Below are 12,325 nucleotides of genomic sequence, written 5' to 3' on the forward strand. Positions count from 1 at the left end.
CTGCAGCTGAAGAGGCCTTTTTGGACTGAAAGAATTGGGTTTTGGGCCTGATTCTCTGGCCCAAAACATGGCTCCAATCCCATGCACGATTTTTGGATCTGAAAGTATAAAAACCAAAGCTTCACTCTTTGTTAATGGTAGCTAGTTAGACCTAAAACAATAGATAATTATAGATCTAGTTTTTATTTAATTAAATTAAGTTTAGTTTATATTCAATTCTTGTTTTAGATTAAACTCTTAGAATCATTATTCTTAATTAGTTTGATAAATAAAATAGCTATTTGTCAATTTCGATTCTTGTCATTTACAATTGTTTAGATCTAATTTCCCTTATTACGTAGATAGCTAGACTTAGATTAGTTAGATTATTAATTTAGTATTTGAATCATTGTTTTATTATTCATTAGATTAATAAAATAGTGTTCTCCATAAGTTAGTTTCATTTCCATTAATTGTTTAGTTTCAATTAAGTAGATTCAAGTAATTGCCATTATTAGTTTAATTCAATTATTGCATTAGTAGTTTTGAATTGGGTTTAAACAAGCAAAGTTTCAACCTTTATATCATGTCTTGTTTGAATTCCATTGGGAATGATAAGCGTGATGATTCTCGGCTAAACCTCCATTAAGGGGTTGAGAAGCCTTGATGAAAGCTTGATTCGATTATCGTAGAGTCGAGTAAATTCCTTTCCTCTCTAGAAACGATTAGTTCACCATGAGAATGGGTTTAATCGTTCACATACTAATTATAAATTGGTAGAAATGCCATGTGTAATTAGGGATTAGGAGTAACCATATTGTTAGCCAAAGCGATTCATTTGGATTCTGACGATTAAATCGATAGTAGGATTAAATCGAGTTAAGGTGGAATCAATCCCCTCTAACTCCTTATCATAGAATCAACGTAGCATTCCCATAGTTGTTCGATAGTCGACTAGTTGCATCTTGTGGGTAGTTGCATCGTAGTCAAGTTGCCACCACTTAGAAATCTCTCATTAGACTTTAGAGTTAAGAGCACTTATAATGTAGAGAACACAACATGCGGAAGGACTAAGAGTGGAATGAACTTCCTACTCCACTATATCTCATAGGATTGAGAGTAGAATCTTTGATAAAATATAGACACGTAAGATAGTTTTAGTTTACTTACGTTTTGAGTTTCATTGTTCATTTCGTAGGTAAACTATCATTATTATCATTTATCACATACGACACCACCTTATGGTCTTGCATTAACACACAACCCAAACCAGTTCCACTAGCATCTGTAAAAACCATTAGTTTTCCGCCTCTAGTCGGGATTACTAGAATTGGAGCGGTAGTCAACCTCTGTTTCAATTCTAAGAAAGCCTTCTCACAATCATTAGTCCACATAAACTTCACATCCTTCCTAGTTAACTTCGTGAGCGGAGCTGCAATAAGCGAGAATTTCTCAATAAATCTTCGATAATATCCAGCTAACCCCAAGAAACTCCTAATCTCTGTAAGAGTGGTTGGTTGTTTCCATTCTTTCACTGCAGCAACCTTCTCAGGGTCTATAGCATTCCCTTCACTTGATACCACATGTCCCAAGAAACGAATTTCATCCTCCCAAAAATGGCACTTGCTAAACTTAGCATACAACTTCTATTCTCTGAACGTCTACATCACTATCTTCAAATGCATCTTATGTTCTTTTGTGTTTTGTGAATACACTAAATTGTCATCAATGAAAACAATCACAAATTTATCCAAATAGGGCTTGAAAATACGATTCATCAGGTCCATAAAGAATGCAGTTGCATTCCTCAACCCAAAAGGCAGCACATAAAACTCATACAACCCATATCGAGTTCTAAATGCAGTTAAAGGAATACTCTTCTCTTCAACTCCCATCTGATAATAACCAGTCCTTAAATCAAACTTTGAAAATATCTTAGCCCCTTTCAACTGGTCCAACAGATCATCAATCCTAGGAAGCGGATACTTATTTTTTATAGTCACCTGGTTCAAATCCCAGAAGTCAACACACATCCTCAAAGTACCATCCTTCTTTGAAACAAAAATAGCAGGCGCACCCCATGGTGAGTTGCTCGGTCGTATGAACCTGGTCATACACACCTTAAAAGATTCAAACCCATATACTCAAAAGATATGGTTAAGCCAAAACAAAACACTAAAACTTAAACTCTTACCCCTTCTTAAGTAATTCCTCGACTTGCACTTTCATTTCGTCCAAAAGCTTAGGCGCCAACCGGTAAGTCGACTTTGAAACTGGTGCAGTCCCTGGTAACAAGTTTATACGAAACTCCACCTCCCTCTTGGGTGGCAACCCTGGAATCTCCTGAAAAACATCTTCGAAGTCTCTCACTACTTCCACATAATTGATATCCCTCGTGGGTATCTCTATAGAGCACAGGAAGCTAGACATCACCGAGTCCTCCTTACTAACAGATGTGTGAATCAACCTCGGCATGCCAGGTGTATTCACTATAACTTCTCTCCTCGCACAATCCAAGGTAACATGATAACGCGTCAACCAGTCCATACCAAGTATGAAATGGAAACCCTCAAACCCCAAAATGATCAAGTCAACCACAAAGACACGATCTAAGAAGTACAACTTCAAACCTTTGCACTCGTCATATAAGGTAATAGAACCTCCTAGCGGTGTCTCAACATATAAAGGCTTAAGTAAAGGTGTAGTTTTAAAACGTTCTTTCTCAACATACTAACGAGATATAAAGGAATGTGAACACTACTACAGAATGACACTTATACCACTGTTTTTAAGTGTGGTATAAATATATTTACCACTGTTATACAACCATGACAATAGGTGGTGTGGTATATAATAATAGCGAAACTGTGGTATATATGTTTAACGGATACCACGGTTTTTCAAAGAACCGTGGTTTGTAATGCCCATTATATACCACGGTTGTCAACATAACCGTGACATATAAGCTATTGAAACCGTGGTTTATATTAGTGTATGTGTTATAATACCGTGGTATATAGTTATACTAAACACTACGGTTTATGCCAAACCGTGGTATATATATATATATATATATATATATATATTTAATAATAATGCTAGTAACAGTCTTCCACTTAAAAACCGAACCTGCATAACAAAATTTACACAGCTTGCCTGCATACAACATTTCCATCTTCCTAACAAATTCCAAAATGTACAATAAACTATCAAATATTGCAAAAAAAGATAATAATAATAATAATAAAAAAAAAAACTTCTATTAATTTTTTGAGTGCACTAAGAAAACAAACTTCAAATTCCTTTTCATAAATTAAAAAGGTAAAACTCATAAATTAAACTAGAGGGGTCTGAACATTGCTAAAACTCATCCTCATTCGCTTCCAACTGAAACACCCCATTTTCCTCAATGCTCGTAATCTGCCACAAAATCTTCTGGGGCTGCTTTGCCGTAAACACCAACCTGGGAACTCTTCAGCCAATAAGGCACCTTTTCCGCTCTTGCAGACCATTGTTCTGGCCACTGAGATCCCCGCTTAGATGCATCAACTGGGATCTTGTACATACATGCCTCCAGTGGCACATTCCTACGACGATAAATAATCACATGTCAGGAAGCTTAGCTCACTGAGTTCTAACTGGACTAGAAACTGATCAAACGAGGACACTGAATCGCCTTTATTTTTAACACGCGTATAGCTCACCAGGTCAAACATATAAAACTACGCATAAAAAAAACACACACACACAGATAAATATGCTGCTAATCTCAAGGCAAGAAATTGTACAACTGCCACAGATAACACAACAATAGTCGAAATGGATACACGGAGTAAAAACGCAATCTAATATTATAAATTTACACTTCTAATTTTAAAGACTATTTTCGACCTTAGCTACTATACACTTCTAGTTAAAAGACATAATGATATTGTTTGTAAATATTTATATTTCTAATGAAAAACATACTAACCAGGATATCTTTCCATAAAAGATCTATTGTTCCATAAGGAAAAATGGCCCATTAAGTGTGATGTACCTAAAAAGTGTGAGCCATAACTTTGGCCAAAATCTAGTATGAACCATTAAACTTTCATGTACTTTTTCTGCTCTTTTTCATTTCTGTATCATAGTGAGTTTAAGTTCTCAAGCAAACTCTTGATCAACCGATCATCACAGTTGCATTTCAACACATAAAAAAACTAGTCCTATTAAAAAATCTCTCCTAATGAAAAAAAAAATCTACAACAAACAAGTACAAACTGCATGCTACAAGATCAAACAAGTACTAATTAACTCACTCACTCACTCGTCACCTTAAACTGTCTCTCTTCTTTCTTTCTATCATGAACAACACTATTTACCAACTCTTCCTCTCTTGAGAAGGAAGTAAAAGGAAACTATTTAATGGGGTGTTTTCTTAATTGTTTTGGTGCAAAAAAGGAACGTAGACGACGAAAACCGAACAAAAGAGTAATACCTAAAGATCAAAGAATTGGTTGTAATGAATCGGCCAAGAGAGTGCAACTTTTACACAATGTACCCCCATGCAGAAATGTCGTGAGGAATCGGAGAGAGAGTGCTACCTGTAGTTGCAGGCCAAAGAGAGGCTTGTGATGAACCTTTTTGCAAGAACTGGTTGTGATGAACCTCTTTGTCCCGCTATCTCTTTGAGTCAAGACCTCCTGAGAAAAATCCAAAACCCCAATTGTAGAATCGAGTGATAAATTGCAGGAGCAATTGGGCTTTGGTACTAGAAAGAAAGTCACTTTTGACTTGAATGTAAAAACCTATGAAGAGACTTCAACTCACGAGATTAGAGATTATGAAAGTGAAGAAGAAAAAGAAAGTGAAGATAAGAAAGAAGAGAGAGATGAGTCGAGCATAATAAGTGTAGTAGGATCTTTCCCATCAAACCATAGATACCAAAATTGCAGCAATAGTGATGATGAATACAAGGTCGAGTCGGAGGAAAGTGAGCTAGATGACGATGAGGATGATTATTATGATGATGACGATGAAGATGACAAATCAACCAGATTGTGCAAGATGAGTCTTCGAGTCCTTTTCTCTTTACCATCTGCAGCGATTAAACGACATGGCTCTGAAACTCCATTGGCTGAGAAGGAAGTCAATAGCCCTTTGCCGCTAAGCCGTCATCGCCCCGAGGAAATGAAGACCCTAAGCTCTAACCAGAATACTTTCGAGATAGAAGCCAATATGTCCATTCAGTTTTAAATCCAAATTGAGAATCTAGCTCGGTGGGAGGTTGCGAAGAAGAGGTCAAAACCACCACTCATACAACGAAGGAGAACACCAATTTAGATCAAGAACTGCAAATACCATTCAGTTTAGAACCAATATTCAAGGTTTCACCATGTAGTTCAAGCCCAAAGAGTGATTGGTCAAAGTCTCCCAAGGAAGAATTAGTCGTGGATGCAAGCCTTTCAAACCGGTTGGGTTCGTGCGAAACAACACCCTCAACCAAGACTAGTAATTTATCTATTGGTAATGAGTCACCGAGAGAAGCATGTCGTCGAGAGATCAAATTCACCAAGAAGTCACGAAGATCGACCAATCGTAGGTGCTTTAACTGTTGAAGAGCTTAGACATTTTTCAGCAACTTCATCACCAAGAAAGTCACCAAGTAGAAGTCCGGATGAAATGCCTATCTTAGGAACTGGGGAAGCTACTTTGGAGTCATACAGATAGGCTGTGGATTCATCAAGCTCGGGTTCTTCGTATAAAGGAATACCAAATACAACCAAAAAAATGAGAGAGGACAAAAAGTGAATTGGCATTCTACTCCATTTGAGACAAGGTTAGAAAGAGCTTTGATCAAAGGTGAAGCTTCGCCAGCTAGTAAATGGTTTGAAAAAGTAATGGATGGACCGCTAGCTGGCGGCTTGTGTTTTTCGTCTTGGGTTTGTATTTTTATGTTGATTCACATTTGAACATATTGTGAAGATACATGTGTTGTTTTGAGAAAAGAGTTTGAGAGTGTTGTTGTGTTTATGTGTCCCTCTTATCTTGTTTAATTAATTTATTTATTTTACGGACATATTTTGAAGATATAATGTATTAGTTCCACATTTGTTTGAAAAAAAAAGTACTAATTAACTGAAATACTATGAAACTGATATTTCATTCTAAGCTCAGAGTTGGACAGATGATAAAAATAAGATCGATGAACATACATAAAGACAGTATATGTTAACAACATCAAAGTCACAAAAACAAGAATAAAACACTTTTCAATCTTTCATCTCTTATAAATTCAATCAACTGAACTAGCTATAACTCCTCACTTAATAATTCACCCCCAACAGAAACAAATCCTTAGCAAAACAAATAGATTTCATAAGAAAGATGCATCACCCAATATACTAATTAAATAAATAAAAAATAATAATGAAGAAACAAACCTGTTAGATTGAAGCTAGTTCTGGCCAATGATAACCTTAACTCAACGAAGTATAAAACATTAAAGAATAATAGAAACAACAGAATGCTTAGTTAATTGTTTTTAGAGAGAGAGAATTACAACGTCGAAACCCTAGAACTACTAACAAAGAGTTTGAGGGAAATAATTTGAATGAAATAGAGAGTACCTTATTACAGAACAGAGATCAGCGTTCATTCTGTATAATTCCTTTAAAGATTGTTCTTTCTCTAGATCTTCCTAAATTTTTCGCTTTTCCTCTCAACTACGGTGGTGGATTTCTAAGATTTAAACTAATATAATAAAAAAATCTCTAGTTAACTGGGAGAGAGGCAGAGAATGAAATGGGGTTAGTGGGAAAGAGAGAGAATGAGAAACCATTGTTTACCTTTGTCTGGGGGGAGCGAAAGAATAAAAATGGTGGAGCAGAAAAAGAGATGGAGAGAATAACAGAGATGCGTGCATGACCAAAAGCGGCTGCATTGCTTCAATTTTTCTTTTTTCGTTTTTTTGTTTTTTGGATATATTTCTATTGTTTTGAAACATTATTCACAGTTATAAACGTTAGACAATGCCAAACTAACTGTGACCAGGTTATTTAATTTTAATTCTCGATATTTCCTAACGATTTCTTCCATAAGTAACAGATATACCTATGACACACTATATAACGGATATATCCGTTACTAACTGAAATTTTGGTCTGTTAGAAAATGACTGTTCTGGTGTAGTGAGAATAGCGGGAATACAATTTGAATGAGTTTCGTACTGTGTATTTTTTTTTCGTGTATTTGACTATTTGGCATAAAGTCATAAACCACGGTAGAAAGTGGAAAATTTATATACCACTGTTTATGTTTAAGGTAGTGGGGATGTGGAGTACTCTCATGCTGAAAAAAAAAACTAACCATGGTATATGACCCAACTTATCCCACGGTTTTTATGTAACTGTGGCATATACTAGTAAACCAATGACCAAAGAAATTTCCGCCGTGGTATATAAGTATTTCCCACGGTTTTGGAAGAACCGTGGTATAAATGTTCTTATTGACCGTGGTATATGTGTCATTCTGTAGTAGTGGAAGCACCCGAATCAAACAAAACTCTAAATATAAACTGAGATGAACTAAAGGTACCTTCAACATTCCCATGTCCTGGCATAGCTGCATAGGCTCTAGCACGAGTGACTGGTGTTGGTGCTCTGTTCTGCTGATTACCCTGCTTGGTAGGGCAATAATGAGATAAATGACCCACCTGCTTACACTCCCAACAAGCCCTTTCAACAGGAACTATGGCTCTGAGCGCTGGTGCTGGTGCAGGTAAAAGTAATGTTGTTGGTCGATACGGAAGAGTGGGAGCTCGACCCTGAAACTGGGGACCCTGCCTCTGCCACTGATTCCCCTGAGGTCTATAGCCTCCAGTCTGCCCTAGTGGCCTATACCACCATGCTATGCAAATCCTCCCTGGGGTCGAAATACACCCTACTGATGAAATCCTCCCTGAAACCCTTGGGATGGTGGCCTCTGAAACAAACCCCTCTGAGGTATATCATAAGGCATAAACATATTCGGCTGCCTGCTCTCAAAAGGCCTAGGACCAACAGCTGGTATCTCACCAAACTTCCTCTTCCCCCTCGACTCTCTTAGGGTAGCATTCTGTTCCTCATATCTCAATGCCAAATCCAACACACGATCAAAGGTGTCCCCGTCAAAAGGAATCAACTTGCTAGACAAGTAACTCTCTAACCCAATATGAACTTTTGGTTTTTCTTCTTGTCAGTATCCACAAGATAGGGAGCAAACCTTGATAACTCATTAAACTTGGTCACATACCCAGTCACAGACTTCCCGTCTTGAGTCAACTTAGAGAACCGTTGAGCCAACTACTCTTTTACTACCTCCGGAATGAACTTATTCTCAAATCAAACCTTGAAGTCTTGCCAAGTCAAAGTTCTAGTGTCCAGACTAGGGGTGAGAGCTCGCCACCAAAACCTAGCAGTGTCATCAAGTTGGTGAGCTGCCAACTCCTGCTTCTGAACCTTAGTAAGCTGCATACACTCAAATATATTTTCACAACTTTGAATCCAAGACTCTGCTGCAATCGCATTCCCAACACCAGTAAATCGCTGCCCACCAAGAGTACCAAACTCTTTATTGTGCTTAGGAAAAGGATCTCCCTGACTAGGATGGTTATTCAGCATGGCCTGCAACAATTGATTCAACTGTCCTCCTGACATCTGTACTGGAGTGTTCACTGCAGGTCTAGTAGTATTACCATTACGTGTCTCAACCATGATCTACAGTTCAAACAAAACTCCCGTTAATATTCACATATTTCCAAAACTCTCAACACTATAACCCATATTCCACATCCAAGGATCACTTAGACTTTTAAATCTAAGCTAATCTAGGCTCTGATACCAAAAATGTCACAGCCCGAATTTCTAAACAAAAACAAAGTGAATATTTGAAATATAAATATCTCAAACATCACTATGTTCACTTGTTTAAAAACCCAGACTATGATGGGGTGGGTACAACACATACAAAACCCTAATAGCCATATCATAAAAGAATCAACTTAAACTGCATAATCCCCATAATTTTTCCACCATCATTTTATTAAACTATCTTCCGTCCAATAAAACATCAAACAAACTCTCTGAATAAAATTCCTCACTACCATGTTCTCATGTCATGCTAAAAAGTAAACTACGTTATTACATCCTTCCAATAAGAATCGGACCTAATAAAAGAACTAACGGACTACTCTAGGCAAGAATCCAAATCACACGCTGTGGTTCCACTGCCGTCCACCTATGTTCCCAAGAACACACCCACGTTACCAAAACAAAGCAAACATGGGTCAGCAAAATAGAATTTGTTGGTATGAGTAGACTAACCACATATAAATATTTCCAATCTTTACTTATCCAACTAACACTTTAAAATATATCATAATTTAATCATTCTCAGCTTGGAAGACATGTAGTTTCGTCATTTCAACCGGCATAGTTTCTTTCCAAGCAAGACTTCCATCTTATTAACTCGTTATAATAATTTGTTTTAATAACTAAGTAATTGAACTAAAACTTACCGATATCCACTGCTGTATTAGGGTAGGACCGCGTCCCTGCACAAAATATTATTAAGTCCTACCCTCCTGCAAAAGAAAGTTAGAAATTTTATATAACATATGTAGATATCCTATAGGTATTCAAATGTAAGCCCAAACACACTCGCACACTCAAATCAATTTCTCTTATCAATTAATCAATTTATTTTCTTATACACCCACCCTTTAGTACCTACTCCACGATTTGCACTCCACACATTTGCCAAATCACATATTCATGTGTGCCTCTCTCCCACCGAATACCACAATATCATAGCCATCTCTGGGTTTTCATACACATATTTCACAGCCTCTTCGAGCACAAAAACTCGGGTCATTCATGGCACATTCAATGAATACCTTAGGTCATTCCCGCCACATTCAAGGAATACCTATCATATCACTAACAGGCAATTCATGGCACATTTAATTAATGCCCTGGGTCATTCCCGCCACATTCAAGGAATACCCAATCTTACATTCCCGTACACTCAAGAAATACAACTAACCCGCAAGGCGAATGCCTTAGTTCCTCTCTAGGTGATAAAAGATAAAAGATGATAATTTACCTACGAAATGAACGATGAAACTCAAAACGTAAGTAAACTAAAACTTATTACGAGTCTATATTTATCAAGTTTTCTACTCTCAATTCTATCGAAATAGAGTGGAGTAACAAATTCGTTCCACTCCTAGTTCTCTAGCATGGAATGGGTTCATAGTTAACTAATCGGTCTTAAGTCTAATGAGAGGTTTACGAGGGGAATTCTATACTACGAGGTGAATGAACTTAACAAGTTACGAACAACGAAATGATACTGAATACTGAATACTGAATAATGAACTTAAAGAATTAAAGGGGAATTGATTCCACCTCGAATCCAACTTAATCACCTAGCATAGACTGTTGTAATCCAATCCTTACGTTCTTACTGTAAGGATTGCTCGTTCTAATCCCTAATTAACATGGCATTTCTACCAATTATAACTAGCATGTGAGGTTATTTACCCATTCTCATGGCGAAACACGGCCTTCTCTAATGGAATAAACTCTATAACGATTCTACACTTATACAACTAAGCTTTCATCAAGGCTTCATCAGCACCTCTAATGGAGGTTTAGCCTTGATTCATCAAACCATCATTTCCCATATTATTATAACTAAACATCATATCAAAATTCTAACTTGACTAATTTAACTAACAATACTTCAATCTAATTTAACAACTCAGAAATGATAATCAACAAGAATTAAAACTAGATCTATAATTTGAAATGACAAAATCAAAATTGACAAATAGCTATTTTATTTATCAAACTAATTAAGAACAATGATTCTAAGAGTTTAATCTAAAACAAGAATTGAATTTAAACTAAACTTAATTTAATTAATGAAAACTAGATCTATAATTATCTATTGTTTTAAGTCTAACTAGCTACCATTAACAAAGAGCTAAGATTTTGTTTTTATATGTTTTCAGATCCAAAAATCGTGCATGGGCTTGGAGCCATGTTTTGGGCCAGAGAATCAGGCCTAAAACCCAATTCTTTCAGTCCAAAAAGGCCTCTTCAGCTGCAGTTGGCTTCAACAGATTTTTCGTCTACTTTTGCTCCTCTTATTGGGTGAAGGCTTAGACCATTGGAAAGCTCTTTCCGAGCCGGTCGTTTTGACATAAGGTAGGCCCAATTCCGAGGTCTGAGTCTAAAGATACGGCCTTCGGAAGTTATGCTAACTTTGAGTGTTGTTTCTGCCCGCGTCGACTTTTCAGCTTTTGACTGGGCTTTAGAAAGGCTTTGTCTTCTTGAATCTTGGCCTTTAATCACAGAACTCCTTAGCAACCGACCTTTGCTCCGTTATCTCGCTAAAGTGGTACATTTCTACACATAATGGACTTTGAAGCCTGAAATGCATAAAAACACGTGATCAGTATTAACTCTTAATTATTACTCACATAATTGGTCTAACAGTATGACTGTTACAGGGTTAAAACTACAGTTTTGGGCTCTAATCACTAGGGCAGTCCCAAACAATCTGGTTATTCAGGGCACATTCAATGAATACCCATTTATAACTCTAACGGGCCATTTACGGCACATTCAATAAATGCTCACCTAACATATGACATCATCAGTCATAAACCTCATTTCCAAAACTTGAGGCGTGGAAAGTTCTAAAAGGGTGCGGTAAATTTGTTTATGCATTATTGAACTTTATTGCATATATTATTTTCGAGAACGAAGGAGTATCATGTTTCATGTACTTTTGGTTTACGCGTTATTAATTAGATTGATGTCTAAGTGTCATAACGTTGTATATCATAAAATAGTGAAATATCACATAGTAGTTAATACACGTACACACGTATATATAGAAAAGGTCTTAGCCTAAAGCAAAGTATGCTAATAGCCTTAGACCTATCCTAATAGACCGAATCATAATTCGAGTTAAAAGTCAAACTAGGATAACTGGTCAAAGTCAACCCTGGTCAATAGTCAAAGTCAACCTGCCAATAATCAACAGCAGTCAAGCAGCCAGGTCAACAGCAGTCAACCAGACCTAAACTCCTCTAACCCAAAAGCCCAAAGACTAAGGCCCAAAGTCTAACACTTAAGCCCAAAATGAAATCTAAAGTTTAAAACGCTTAAGCCCACATGCCATATTCCGACCCAAGCCCAAGCCCAGCTAAAAAGAAGAGAACAGTGCATTTTCTTCCCTTCTTCTTCCTCCCTTCACCAGCGCATCCACCACCAGTCAACCACCACTAGCCACCGCTCCCCACCACTAGTTA

The 12,325-nt window shown here is 37.0% G+C and overlaps 1 protein-coding gene across 1 annotated transcript; it reads left to right on the top strand.

Annotated features, from left to right (window-relative positions):
- The first annotated feature begins 4,287 nt into the window (after positions 1–4,287).
- LOC147524612 (uncharacterized) lies at positions 4,288–5,217 on the top strand. The gene is made up of 2 exons (XM_086575530.1): positions 4,288–4,539; positions 4,714–5,217. Exons 1-2 carry the CDS (start codon positions 4,387–4,389, stop codon positions 5,215–5,217), a joined length of 657 nt encoding a protein of 218 aa, XP_086431656.1. The 5' UTR covers positions 4,288–4,386.
- The last annotated feature ends 7,108 nt before the right edge of the window (positions 5,218–12,325 follow it).

Source organism: Coptis chinensis, chromosome 1 (genome assembly GCF_015680905.1).
Source record: "Coptis chinensis isolate HL-2020 chromosome 1, ASM1568090v1, whole genome shotgun sequence".
Taxonomy (NCBI): Eukaryota; Viridiplantae; Streptophyta; class Magnoliopsida; order Ranunculales; family Ranunculaceae; genus Coptis; species Coptis chinensis.